Source organism: Salarias fasciatus, chromosome 10 (genome assembly GCF_902148845.1).
Source record: "Salarias fasciatus chromosome 10, fSalaFa1.1, whole genome shotgun sequence".
Taxonomy (NCBI): Eukaryota; Metazoa; Chordata; class Actinopteri; order Blenniiformes; family Blenniidae; genus Salarias; species Salarias fasciatus.
The window spans coordinates 27034502-27048817 of NC_043754.1; the positions used below are offsets into that span (position 1 = coordinate 27034502).

Sequence of the window (14316 nt, forward strand, 5' to 3'; positions counted from 1 at the left end):
ATGATGGTGATGATGATGATGATGATAGTTATTATGATGATGGTGATGATGATGATGCTGAGGATGATGATGATGGTGTTGATGATGATGATGATGGTGATGATGATGGTGATGATGCTGAGGAAGGTGATGATGATGATGGTGATGATGATGATGGTGTTGATGATGGTGATGATGATGGTGATGATGATGATGATGATAGTTATTATGATGATGGTGATGATGATGATGCTGAGGATGATGATGATGGTGTTGATGATGATGATGATGGTGATGATGATGGTGATGATGCTGAGGAAGGTGATGATGATGATGGTGATGATGATGATGATGGTGATTATGATGATGGTGATGATGATGATGCTGAGGATGATGATGGTGTTGATGATGATGATGATGGTGATGATGCTGATGATGATAACGATGGTGAGGAAGGTGATGATGATGATGGTGGTGATGATGATGATGGTGATGATGATGATGATGATAATGATGCTGATGACGAGGATGATGATGAATCTGCTGGTGATGATGGTGATGATGATGGTGATGGTGATGATGATGATGATGGTGGTGATGATGGTGATTATGATGATGATGGTGATGATGCTGATGATGATAACGATGCTGATGATGATGCTGAGGAAGGTGATGATGATGATGGTGATGATGATGATGGTGTTGATGATGGTGTTGATGATGGTGATGATGATGGTGGTGATGATGATGATGATGATGATGGTGTTGATGATGGTGATGATGGTGTTGATGATGGTGATGATGATGATGGTGATGGTGTTGATGATGATGATGATGATGGTGATGATGCTGATGATGATAACGATGGTGAGGAAGGTGATGATGATGATGGTGATGATGATGGTGATGATGATGATGATGATAATGATGCTGATGACGAGGATGATGATGAATCTGCTGGTGATGATGATGATGGTGATGATGATGATGATGATGATGGTGATAATGTTGCTGATGACGAGGATGATGATGAATCTGCTGGTGATGGTGATGATGATGATGATGATGATGGTGGTGATGATGGTGATGATGATGGTGATTATGATGATGATGGTGATGATGAGGATGATGATGAATCTGCTGGTGATGATGAGGATGATTATGGTGATGATGATGATGATGATGATGATGAGCTCTCACTGAGTCACTGCGGTCCTTCATCCGGTGTGTCTCCGGTGTGTCTCCGGTGTGTCTCCGGTGTGTCCCGGGGTGTCTCTGGTGTGTCAGGCTGATGGACACCAGCAGGCGGACAGACGTCCCAGCTGATCAGAGATCAGTCCTCACAGCTCTCACCTCGAGCACAGCAGTACACGCTCTCTGAATGGTGTCTGCAGCCAATCAGATGGAGGCATGATGCGAGCCCCGCCCCCGCCGTCCGGAGTGTGTGGGTCTCCCAGTAGAGAGTGCGATGTGAGCTGAAGCTGAAGCTGGGTTCTGCGTTTCAGCCATGGGGGTCGATCCTGAGGAACTGGAACTTCCTGGCGGTGACGCACCCCGGCTACATGGCCTTCCTGACCTACGACGAGGTCAAGGCCCGGCTGCACAAGTACATCAACAAGCCCGGCAGGTACCGGCCACGTCCCTCTGTCTGTCCCTGGACCACGTCCCTCTGTCTGTCCCTGGACCCTGTCCCTCTGTCTGTCTCTGGACCCTGTCCCTCTGTCTGTCTCTGGACCACGTCCCTCTGTCTGTCACTGGACCACGTCCCTCTGTCTGTCCCTGGACCACGTCCCTCTGTCTGTCCCTGGACCCTGTCCCTCTGTCTGTCCCTGGACCACGTCCCTCTGTCTGTCTCTGGACCCTGTCCCTCTGTCTGTCTCTGGACCACGTCCCTCTGTCTGTCACTGGACCACGTCCCTCTGTCTGTCCCTGGACCACGTCCCTCTGTCTGTCCCTGGACCCTGTCCCTCTGTCTGTCCCTGGACCCTGTCCCTCTGTCTGTCTCTGGACCACGTCCCTCTGTCTGTCTCTGGACCCTGTCCCTCTGTCTGTCTCTGGACCACGTCCCTCTGTCTGTCTCTGGACCCTGTCCCTCTGTCTGTCCCTGGACCCTGTCCCTCTGTCTGTCTCTGGACCCTGTCCCTCTGTCTGTCCCTGGACCCTGTCATGTCTTGTGTCTGTCTGAGCTGCTGTCCAGCAGAACTCGAGCTGGGCAAAGATTTTTTGTATCGCGATTCACCCCAATCCTGGAGTTCATCACGATTAAGCAGGATTTCGTCCCAGCGGGACGAAACGTTTGCCAGCAAAACACGCGATTTAAGTTTCATTTTCATTTTTTTCATCTTTGCGCTCCTGATTTCAGTTTGTGCCTCATACCAGCCTTTTCCTCCTGATTTTTCTGATAATTCGGCCGAGTTCAGTATGGCAAATGATGAGGACTGGACGGTGTGTGTTTGGTTGCTTTCAGACCTGCAGCATGTGGTCCGCTTGAAGCGGACTGGAGTCCCCAACTCCTGCAGGATCGGTTCGTATGCACTGGTGTGAAAGCGGACCAGTTAGTTTTGGTCCGGGACAAAGAACCGTACCGAGACCTCCTTGAGGAGGCGGTCCCGGTGCGGTCCCGGTGCGGTCTCGGTGCGGTCCCGGTGCGGTCCCGGTGCGGTCCCGGTGCGGTCCCGGTGCGGTCTCGGTGCGGTCTCGGTGCGGTCTCGGTGCGGTCCCGGTGCGGTCTCGGTGCGGTCCCGGTGCGGTCCCGGTGCGGTCTCGGTGCGGTCTCGGTGCGGTCCCGGTGCGGTCTCGGTGCGGTCCCGGTGCGGTCTCGGTGCGGTCCCGGTGCGGTCCCGGTGCGGTCTCGGTGCGGTCTCGGTGCGGTCCCGGTGCGGTCCCGGTTCGGTCCCGGTGCGGTCCCGGTGCGGTCCCGGTGCGGTCCCGGTGCGGTCTCGGTGCGGTCTCGGTGCGGTCCCGGTGCGGTCCGCTGCTGGTGTGAACGCTGACCGGCCTCGGTCCTGTCCGCTCTGTTGTGGAGAAGGCTTTTTGTTCGGCGGAGGCTTCCGTAGCAAGCCGCGCGGCACATCACGTCACACATGCTGGCCAATCAGGGTTCACTTCCGTCTCCCAAAACACACTATTGTGTGAACAGCGCCACCAAGGGGCAGGAGGGTCACAGTGGAGAGTTCATCTGCAAAAACAAGTGGTGTGAATGAACCGAACTCGTTGACAGCTGCAACATTTATGAATAATTTATGTCCGAACCGAACCACTCTAGGACTAGTAGGTGTGAAAGCAGCCTTTGAGGCTCAGCTGGAGCGCTGTGGGACTGGGGCGGGACAGGTTCAGTTCACCCCCACAGCGGTGTTCAGCCAGGCTGGGCCACAGACATGTCAGACCAGCTCCCAGACCCAACTCTGAGAAGCAGAGAGTAACGCCGACATTTTTTCTCTCGCGCGATAAGAGTGCCGCAGTAACGGCATGTTACCGCCGTTAACGGCCCCGCTATAGGTGCTTCGCAACCCTTCAGAACCCTTCAGAACCCTGCAGAACCCTGCAGAACCCTGCAGAACGCAGCAGAACCCTGCAGAACACAGCAGAACCCTGCAGAACTTGATCTTTCTCTCTTTGATGAACTTCAATGCTGCAGCTTTTGAACACTGCTTGGTGACTGCTTCACCGTCATTCTAATATCAGAGTCCACTGAAGAACCAGAAAACACACACACACACACCACAGGATAGTTCTCCCAGTCATTCTCTGCTGTGTGGTCCACCTGCCCACTGATCCACTGGCCCCTGGCCCCTGGCCCCTGGCCCCTGGTCCCTGGTCCCCGGTCCGCTGGCCCCTGGTCCGCTGGTCCCGGGCCCCTGGCCCCTGGTCCCTGGCCCCTGGCCCCTGGTCCCTGGTCCCTGGCCCCTGGTCCCTGGTCCCTGGCCCCTGGTCCCTGGCCCCTGGCCCCTGGCCCCTGGCCCCTGGCCCCTGGCCCCTGGTCCCTGGTCCCTGGCCCCTGGCCCCTGGCCCCTGGCCCCTGACCCCGGGCCCCTGGCCCCTGGCCCCTGGCCCCTGGCCCCTGGCCCCTGACCCCGGGCCCCTGGCCCCGGGCCCCTGGCCCCGGGCCCCTGGTCCCTGGTCCCCGGTCCGCTGGCCCCCTGCTGTGTCCGGTCCATGTTGGAAGCAGAGACTTCCCTTGAGGCAGATGAGGCTGAGGCTCTCCAGCCTGAACCCTGACCCGGTCTGTGCTGGCCTGGCTCCTTGCTGGGCGGCGTCGGCCGTGGTTCTGGTCTCCGCTGCTCGTGTTCACGCTCAGAGCTGCAGACGTCTGGCTTCAGGGTCATCTGGAGGTAGAGGTGAAAAGGTCGCGTTGCTCCTGGAGACGGGATGAGAGCCGAGTGGACCTGGACTCTGGACTCTGTTGGAACATGATTTATTCAGGTGTTTCCATCCAAACACCTCCCCCGTGTGTGTGTGTGTGTGTGTGTGTGTGTGTGTGTGTGTGTGTGTGTGTCCTCTCTCCCTCTCAGCTACATCTTCCGGCTGAGCTGCACCCGGCTGGGCCAGTGGGCCATCGGCTACGTGACCAGCGACTGCAACATCCTGCAGACCATCCCCCACAACAAGCCGCTGTTCCAGGCGCTCATCGACGGCTACCGGGAGGGATTGTACGTACTGTCTCACTGCCCCCGCCCTCTGACCTCTGACCTGTCTGCCTCTGGTTTGAGGCGCTGGCTGCGGAGGGGAGTGGCTCACCTCTCTTCCTCTTGACAGCTACTTGTTCCCGGACGGTCGCAGTTACAACCCCGACCTGACCGGACTGTGTGAGCCGACTCCGCACGACCACATCAAGGTGACCCAGGTAGGAGGAGCCGGACCGGGACCAGGCTGAGTCCGGGACCACCGGCATGCCCAGAGCGTGGCTTTCATAACTTCAACTTACCTTAGAAACGTGTGTGGATCCCCCACAGCCCTGACCGGGTGGACCACACGGTGCTGAGGTAGAACAGTGAAACTGGCAGCAGAACCGTGAAGAGTCACGTGCTCGGTTAGAACGCTGCTCTGGAGGAGCTCCTCCGCAGGCACGGCAGCAACGGACTCATCCGTTCTTCTGTCTGACGCTTCTGCCGAGTCCCACTGGGTTCTGTGACCAGATGGATCCAGCAGCTGGCGGTCCAGAGGCGGGCCCCCCCGTCATGACGGATCCTGGGGTTTGGTTCTCAGCTGGGACTGAATTCAGTGTTTTTGGGGCAAAACAAACATGACAGACAGACCTGAAACTTGATGGACTGTGCAGCGTGAGGCAGAAGCATCTGAAGCGGTCTGAGCGGTGCTGCGGTCTGATTCCCGCTGTGCCGCCGCCTGTCCCCCTGCAGGAGCAGTACGAGCTGTACTGCGAGATGGGCTCCACCTTCCAGCTCTGCAAGATCTGCGCCGAGAACGACAAGGACGTGAAGATCGAGCCCTGCGGTCACCTCATGTGCACTTCCTGTCTGACGGCCTGGCAGGTAATGGGAGCGTGAGAGCTGAAGCCTCGCCGGTCTCTGTCCTCTGTCCTGTCCCTGACGTCTGCAGCCTTTCTGTCCTTTAAAGAGATCTTTTTTTTTTTTTTTTTTTAACCATCTTCCAGCAAACAGACCTTCCAGCCGAGTAGAGCAGCCCGCAGTAGCTTTTGATTCGAACCACATTGATAATGAGCGCTCTGGCCTCTCAGCAGGAAGTGTGTGTGTGTGTGTGTGTGTGTGTGTCCTCAGTCGTGTTTTACATGAAGTTGAGATCATCAATAAAGTTTGTCCACATGAAATTCAATGAAACTAAAATCAGACAATTTTAAAACCAGAGAAGAAGAAGCCCAGCGGCAGGAAGTCAGCAGATCACAGAGCAGTTTCAGAGCGCTGGACAGGACGACGACGTCCACTGCAGGACCGTGTCTCAGATGTGTGTGTGTGTGTGTGGGTGTGTAATCCGCTGCCTTGCCTCCTCCAGGAGTCGGACGGGCAGGGCTGCCCCTTCTGTCGCTGTGAGATCAAAGGCACGGAGCCCATCATCGTGGATCCCTTCGACCCTCGAAACGAAGGCGCCAAGTGCTTCTTCCTGGACAGACACAGCTGTCCCATGCTGGACCTGGACGAGGACGAGGACCGCGAGGACTGCCTGGTCATGAGTGGATTAGCCAGCGTCCGCAAGGTAAAGCTGGTGACGAGAAAGTTCCCACAGCACCTGAATGCATCGCCGTGAGTTCTCCGACAGCAGTGAGTTTAAAGAACCTGAATGCAGAACGCCTGACAGAAACACGCCGAACGCCGTGTTGAGACGCACAAGTGTCCCCGCCGGGGGACATTCCCAACTCTGGTGTTATCCCAGTCCATTCCAGACTGCCATGGGGCGGGGCTTAACGCTCTGACTGTTAGCTGACCAGCGGTGTGACCTGTGACCCCAGAGAGGTGTGAAGTTCCGGTGTTCCTAGAGAAAGCGCTCTCCTGCCCCGGTAGCCTGACGGTGGCGCCGGCGCTCGCTTGTACTGACAGTAGATATTGGTGTTCCCTGGCCATTGCTCCCGTTCCCCGGCCTATTGGTCAGGTCATCGCTATTAGCGACACGGGCGGTGTTAGCGGTGGTCACTACCGGCAGAGCGCCGTTCATGCACACTTCTGATAGGCCGCTGGCTGGTTGGTGCCTAGCCTGACTGTCTAGCAGCAGGGTTTGTGTTAGCGCTAGCCGTGTCTGCGCTCTTCCCCCAGCTAATTGGAGCTGACCGTGGCTGCTAGCCACACGGCTGGTGTTAACTTTTAGCCGTTGTTGGCGCTCCCTTCCTCAGGCTTGTTGACAGCAGTCCTGTCCATTAGCGACACGATTAGCGCCTTGTTGGTGCCGATCCTGTCAGGATTAGTGTTGGGTCGTAGCTGTTGCCGGTGAAGACCGCGGTTTTACCGTTCTCCCGGCTTGTTGGGGACAGCTGTGGCTGCTGGCCACATGGTTGGTGTTAGCTTAGCGGGTGTTGGTGTTAGCTTTGCGGTTGTTGGTGTTAGCTTTGCGGTTGTTGGTGTTAGCTTAGCGGGTGTTGGTGTTAGCTTTGCGGTTGTTGGTGTTAGCTTAGCGGTTGTTGGTGTTAGCTTAGCGGGTGTTGGTGTTAGCTTTGCGGGTGTTGGTGTTAGCTTTGCGGTTGTTGGTGTTAGCTTTGCGGGTGTGGGTGTTAGCTTTGCGGTTGTTGGTGTTAGCTTAGTGGGTGTTGGTGTTAGCTTAGTGGGTGTTGGTGTTAGCTTTGCGGGTGTTGGTGTTAGCTTAGCGGGTGTTGGTGTTAGCTTTGCGGGTGTTGGTGTTAGCTTTGCGGTTGTTGGTGTTAGCTTTGCGGTGTTGGTGTTAGCTTTGCGGGTGTTGGTGTTAGCTTTGCGGTTGTTGGTGTTAGCTTAGCGGGTGTTGGTGTTAGCTTTGCGGGTGTGGGTGTTAGCTTTGCGGTTGTTGGTGTTAGCTTAGCGGTTGTTGGTGTTAGCTTAGCAGGTGTTGGTGTTAGCTTTGCGGGTGTTGGTGTTAGCTTAGCGGGTGTTGGTGTTAGCTTTGCGGGTGTTGGTGTTAGCTTTGCGGTTGTTGGTGTGAGCTTAGCGGTTGTTGGTGTTAGCTTAGCGGGTGTTGGTGTTAGCTTTGCGGGTGTTGGTGTTAGCTTTGCGGGTGTTGGTGTTAGCTTAGCGGGTGTTGGTGTTAGCTTAGCGGGTGTTGGTGTTAGCTTTGCGGGTGTTGGTGTTAGCTTTGCGGTTGTTGGTGTTAGCTTTGCGGTTGTTGGTGTTAGCTTAGCGGTTGTTGGTGTTAGCTTAGCGGGTGTTGGTGTTAGCTTTGCGGGTGTTGGTGTTAGCTTAGCGGGTGTTGGTGTTAGCTTTGCGGTTGTTGGTGTTAGCTTTGCGGTTGTTGGTGTTAGCTTAGCGGGTGTTGGTGTTAGCTTAGCGGTTGTTGGTGTTAGCTTTGCGGTTGTTGGTGTTAGCTTAGCGGTTGTTGGTGTTAGCTTTGCGGGTGTTGGTGTTAGCTTAGCGGGTGTTGGTGTTAGCTTTGCGGGTGTTGGTGTTAGCTTTGCGGGTGTTGGTGTTAGCTTTGCGGGTGTTGGTGTTAGCTTAGCGGGTGTTGGTGTTAGCTTTGCGGGGTGTTTGGTGTTAGCTTTGCGGGTGTTGGTGTTAGCTTAGCGGGTGTTGGTGTTAGCTTTGCGGGTGTTGGTGTCGGCGCTCCTTCCTGTCTGGTGAGTGACTCTGTCAGGTTCTGGTCTGTCAGGTTCTGGCTCTGCAGAGGCTTCTCGGTGAGGCTGGTCTCTGGGGTTCCTCGTGACTAAGCTGCGATACGTCATTCAGTGCGTCCAGCGCCGCCCTCTGGTGGTCAGGAGGGATGAAACCTACCAATGTAACTACGGTCCTGTGAATGCTACATGACCGTCAGAGCGCTCTGTCTCAGAATCCTCCTGATCACAAGAGAATTCTGTAGGAGCCGAAACGTATTACCTTCCTGGGGTCACCCGGGGGTCACAGGTGACACTGTATGCATACTTGAAGTGCACATGCGCGAAGAGAGAACCAAAGTTTTTTGGATTTAATGCACTGCTGCTGAGAGCTGACAGCCAGGACTGGAAAACAAAGCGTACATCTGCCGAAGCTCAGGAGTCTGATCAGCTAAATTAAACATCAAGGTCGGCGCCGTCCCGTCTCTCATGAGAACGTCAACAGCTTCCCTTTCTCTCTGAGTGGCGATATGTCCTCTGTCAACACCTAGACCGTCTCCTGATGTCCTGTCTGTCCCTGCAGCACTGTGCCGAGCTCCAGAACTCGCCCATGGTGTCTCCCAGCTCCTCGCCCGGCAGCCAGCACAGGAAGGCCTACGGAGCGGACTCCAGCCACTGTGGCCCGCTCCTCGGCCTCCCCCCGGTCCCCCCGAGACGAGACCTCATCCACAAGGCCGCCCGGCGCTCCCCCTCCGCCAGTCCCACGGCCTCGCCCAGGGTCAGTCTGCACCGCCTTCACTGCTTCACTGCTTCACTGTCCTGCTGGCTCTTCATCTGCTGGGACCAGCAAACCACGTCCCCAGGGCCCCAGAGCAGGTCCCCAGATCAGGTCCCCAGATCAGGTCCCCAGATCAGGTCCCCAGATCAGGTCCCCAGATCAGGGCCCCAGATCAGGGCCCCAGATCAGGTCCCCAGATCAGGGCCCCAGATCAGGGCCCCAGAGCAGGTCCCCAGATCAGGGCCCCAGATCAGGGCCCCAGATCAGGTCCCCAGAGCAGGTCCCCAGATCAGGTCCCCAGAGCAGCCAAATCAAGCGTCTTTTTTGAACACGTTGGACGGGTTGATGAAATGATTGTGTTTTTTTACGTGTTTTATCATACAAATACGGTTTTAATGTGCATTTTCAACCCAGATGGCGGTTTGTGCTGCTTTCTATTGAGTTAAACTCGTTTCATATTGTCTACGGGGGATAACGACAGATCTGGCAACCTCCTCCAGCGGACTGCAGAGACACCGCAGGCGAAGAATCGCAGTGCTGCGGTGTACCGGGCCGGAGGCGGAGACATTCCGGTTTGTCTCCTTGAAGGACAAACATGTCCGTTTTCCCTTCTTTCCTGAAGCCGCCGTGCAGCTGCTCCAGTTGTCTTGTCCTGGACATTTTTGCGTCATTTTCAAATCAAGACGCCGTTCAGTAGCACTGCCTGTGTTCATGGCTGATCCTGGTACGCTGCCCTCTAGTGGTGGGATGCCGCCACGCTGAGAGGAGCTCTGCAGACGGGTTCACGGTCAGTCCCAGCTGTAAAACGTCCTCCTTTCATTCAGGTTAAAGATCCTCGTTTTCCTTCCAAGATCTTCTGGACCACATGAAGTGATGTGGCGGGCCACATTTGGGCCACGGGCCTTGAGTTTGACACATGGTGTAACATAAGTCTGTGAAGTGTTGCTGGTTCAGACATGATTATTTACAGCTGTGTCCTCTGTGTGTCCAGTCCTCTCCAGGAATGTCCCGGAAGCAGGACAAGCCTCTACCAGCCCCTCCGCCCCCCCAGAGGGACCCCCCTCCGCCTCCCCCACCGGAGCGTCCCCCACCCGTCCCCCCCCAAACACGACACTCGTGGCTGTCCTCCCCGGCGCCCCACGAAGACGTGCCGCCCCCCCAGCCGGGCGGCAGACCGCTCAGCTGTCCACTGGGAGACGGAGGGACTCATCTCAGGGGGGAGGGGCCGAGACCCCCGGACGGCTCCAAGGTATGGAGACCGTCCGTCTGTCCACATTGTCCCGTCCCTGAACCCATCCTGGATGGCAGACAGAACCAGCAGAACCCGACTCGGACCAGGTTCTGCTGGACTGGGTCCGCTCCGCTGTGCATGTTGACCCCCCTCAGTCAGGGTCAGGGTCAGGGTCAGGGTCAGGGTCACAGAGACAGAGACCCTTCAGGGACAGCCTGAGACAGTCCGTCCCCGTCCGTCCCCGTCTGTCATCAAACAGCTGCTGCTGTTCCAGCGTTTAACAGCCAGGGTCACTTCTTTCTCCTGTGTGTGTGTGTGTGTGTGTGTGTAGCCCCTCTGCAATGGTGTTCCAGACGACTATGACATCCTTCCCTCTCGACAGTCCGCTCAGCACACACCTGCCACAAGCAACAAGTAAGTATTGTGCGCACACACGCACACACACACACACACACACACACACACACACACACACACGCACAGTCTTGTATTTATATCCTCGTGGGGACCGTCCATTGACTCCCATTCATGTCTAGCCCCTAACCCTGACCCTAACCCTAACCCTAACCCACACCACAACAAAGTCTAACCCTAAAGAAATGTTTTTGACCTTTTACTTTTTTCAGTAACAACAACATGGTCAAGAAAACACTGTTTCTCCTACTTAGGACCGGAAAAAGGTCCCCACAAGGCACGTCGTTCCACGTTTTGCTATCCTTGTGGGGACATTTGGCCCCAACAAGGATAGAAATACAAGAACACACACACACACACACACACACACACACATTTATGCAGCATAATGAGAAGGTAAAGCAGTCCACTGAGATGTGCTGGAGAAACCTTTTCATGTCTGTACCTGCTGTGTGTGTGTGTGTGTGTGTAGAGAGAGAGTGAAGGGGGTGGTTTTCAGTGGTGTGTGTGTGTGTGTGTGTGTGTGTGTGTGTGTGCGTTCTCGTATTTCTATCCTTGTTGGGGCCAAATGTCCCCACAAGGATAGCAAAACGTGGAACGACGTGCCTTGTGGGACCTTTTTCCGGTCCTAAGTAGGAGAAACAGTGTTTTCTTGACCATGTTGTTGTTACTGAAAAAAGTAAAAGTGCAAAAACATTTCTTTAGGGTTAGGCTTTGTTGTGGTGTGGGTTAGGGTTAGGGTAAGGGTCAGGGTTAGGGTCTAGACATGAATGGGAGTCAATGGACGGTCCCCACAAGGATAGAAATACAAGACTGAGCGTGTGTGTGTGTGTGTGTGTGTGTGTGTGTGTGTGTGTGTGTGTGTGGTGCTGAGCGCCTCCTGCAGGCTGGGACGTGGCGCTGCGGGGTTCTGGAGCCGGGGCTCTTCAGGGCCTTGCTGGCTCACACCGTCCCTTTAATGTTTGGTTTCTGTCTGAGGATAATAATCGGTCCCGGCAGAGCAGCCGTCCAGGACGTCCACCCCCAGCAGTACCATGACCAAAGAGTGAGACGGACAGATCTGAAGGGAGGACGGAGTGAGAACTTCACCGCTGTCCCCCAACAAGACCCCGTCCCTGGTTCAGTTCTGGTTCCCCTCCAGGTGGTTCCAGTCTGGCTCCTCCGTAGAACCACCTGTTCCTCCATTGTGAAGGGACCCATTGAGATCAGATCCACGTCCCTGTGTCCCCACGTCCCTGTGTCCCCACGTCCCTGTGTCCCCACGTCCCTGTCACTGTAAAGCGCCACCACTTCACTGGGAGGAGGCCCTGGGGCCAGTCCAGGACTCTGTGGGGAGACGAGGTCTCTGGTTGGGTCTCGGTGTGTCTCGCGGTCCCCCCAGACCAGGTTGGGGGGCTTCTTTGCTGTCTATACTGGTACTCCAGTCCTCATGGACTCAGCGGGAAAGACCATGGTGCAGACGTCTGCGGGAGTCTGGAGACGTCCCCTCAGGGAGACGTCCCCTCAGAGAGACGTCCCTACAGGGAGACGTCCCCACAGGGAGACGTCCCCTCAGAGAGACGTCCCTACAGGGAGACGTCCCCACAGGGAGACGTCCCCTCAGAGAGACGTCCCTACAGGGAGACGTCCCCACAGGGAGACGTCCCTCCAGGGAGACTTCCCCACAGGGAGATGTCCCTACATTGAGACGTCCCCTCAGAGAGACGTCCCTACAGGGAGACGTCCCCACAGGGAGACGTCCCCACAGGGAGACGTCCCCACAGGGAGACGTCCCTACAGGGAGACGTCCCCACAGGGAGATGTCCCCAGGCGGTCTCAGACTCTCTGGCCTCGTCTGTTGGACGTTTGAGACAGTCCAGAGGAGAAGCCAGCCTTTAGTTTGTCGCCATACCTCTTCTGTCCCCACAGACCGTCCAGGCCCCTCAGCGGTCCAGCAGAGCAGCAGGACGGGGACTACCAGAGCCCGCCGTCCGGCCTGTGCCGGAGCCAGGCCTCCATCTGCAGCTCGGGGTCCAGCAGGTACTGGTTCTGCTGTGTGTGGCGTTGTGTGTGAGTGGCGGTGGAGTGACGGCGTCTCCCTGTGCTGCAGACACGCTGCGGTGGACCGCCCTGCGGTGGACCGCCCTGCAGTGGACCGCCCCGCGGTGGACCGCCCTGCAGTGGACCGCCCTGCAGTGGACCGCCCTGCAGTGGACCGCCCTGCAGTGGACCGCCCTGCAGTGGACCGCCCCGCAGTGGACCGCCCTGCAGTGGACCGCCCCGCGGTGGACCGCCCTGCAGTGGACCGCCCTGCAGTGGACCGCCCCGCGGTGGACCGCCCTGCGGTGGACCGCCCCGCGGTGGACCGCCCCGCGGTGGACCGCCCTGCAGAGGCGGCGGACAGGAAGCCCTGCGATCCAGGTGAGGCTGTGGGTCCAGGTCCTGGTCTGGACCTCAGTGGACGGCAGAGCGGTCCTGACAGAGCAGCTCTTCCTCTGTGTCCCTCTAAAGAGCCCTCGGCGCCACTAGGGGGCGTGGTCTCCAGGGTCCTCTGCCCTTCAGCTCCAGCCAGACCCTGTCGGACTACGACATCCTGCTGCCCCCCCAAGGTACTGTATGTCCCCCTGGTCTCCGTGTCCCCGGAGTCCAGCAGGACTGTGATTTCTGTTGTTTGGACATTAGAGGACGTCTTCAGCATGGCCGCTGCGTCTCCCCCTTCCCCTCCACCTCCTCCACCCCCTCCGCCAGCACGGCACGGCCTCGGGTCCTCGTCTCCGTCCTCCTCGTCCTCGGTCGTCCCTCGAGCGCACCGGCCGTCCTCCGGCCTGGACCACGTGCTGCTGCCCCCTGGTGAGAGGACGCGTCTTCAAACGCGGTCTGTTGTGCGGCGGGCGTGTCTTCACCTGACGTCCACTTCCTGTCCTGCAGACACAGTGCTGGACATGCTGAACAGCCCGGTCCCGGTCCCGGTCCCGGTCCCGGTCCCGCTTCCTCCGGCCCGCCGCCACACGGACAATGTCAGGAGCTCCCGAGGCTGCCTGGACCTGGACCACTGCCTGCCACACCAAGGTAGACCGGAGTCAGGACAGGAACACATGGCTCCCCCCGCACAGCAGCTCCACCAGAACACCCCGGGGAATCAAACCAGGGATCCAAGCGCCTGTCAGCATGAGTCACCTGGAACCGTGGGGATGTGCCGTCGTGAACGCTGTGAACGTTATGAGTGGGGCTGGGCACGTGAACGCATTATTGAGGCGTTAACGCACTGCTTCCTTAACGCCGACAAATATTTTTGTCAGGCGTTAACCCTCCCTCCTCCCCACACACACACACACACACACACACACACACACACACACACACACACACACACACAGCGCTCCAGCTGAGCGTCAAAAAGCACACACAGCTGCGGCGCTTTCTGCGGTGAAACACCGTCCAGTCCTCATTATTTGCCATCATGAACTCGGCCGAATTATCAGAAAGCTCAGGAGGAAACGGCTGGCATGAGGCACAAACTGAAACGAGGGGCGCAGATATGACAGAAATGAAGGTGAAGCTTAACTCGCAACACAATCTGGCTTAATGAGGCAGAATTCAGCCTGACTGACTTCATCCTGTCTGCTCTGTCTGAGGGTCAAACAGAAGTTGAGGAAGTGTGGCTCAGGACAGACTTCGTCTTTCATCTGCTCTGCTCTTGCTGGTGTGTGGTGCGTGTGCGTGTGCGTGTGCGTGTGCGTGGTCCGGGTTTTCGGTAGG

The 14316-nt window shown here is 57.0% G+C and overlaps 1 protein-coding gene across 1 annotated transcript in view; it reads left to right on the forward strand.

The window, feature by feature from the left end:
- The window catches only part of LOC115395385 (E3 ubiquitin-protein ligase CBL-B-B-like), a 30044-nt gene that overhangs the window by 14111 nt on the left and 1617 nt on the right, over nt 1–14316 (forward strand). Inside the window, exons 6-18 of the mRNA XM_030100909.1 lie at nt 1485–1606; nt 4491–4628; nt 4735–4822; nt 5337–5468; nt 5947–6147; nt 8739–8933; nt 9925–10182; nt 10496–10578; nt 12487–12597; nt 12668–12978; nt 13069–13166; nt 13240–13407; nt 13486–13626. Coding sequence (XP_029956769.1) covers nt 1485–1606; nt 4491–4628; nt 4735–4822; nt 5337–5468; nt 5947–6147; nt 8739–8933; nt 9925–10182; nt 10496–10578; nt 12487–12597; nt 12668–12978; nt 13069–13166; nt 13240–13407; nt 13486–13506 — 1926 coding nt within the window. The 3' untranslated portion in view covers nt 13507–13626. The remainder of the gene's footprint in view (nt 1–1484; nt 1607–4490; nt 4629–4734; nt 4823–5336; nt 5469–5946; nt 6148–8738; nt 8934–9924; nt 10183–10495; nt 10579–12486; nt 12598–12667; nt 12979–13068; nt 13167–13239; nt 13408–13485; nt 13627–14316) is intronic.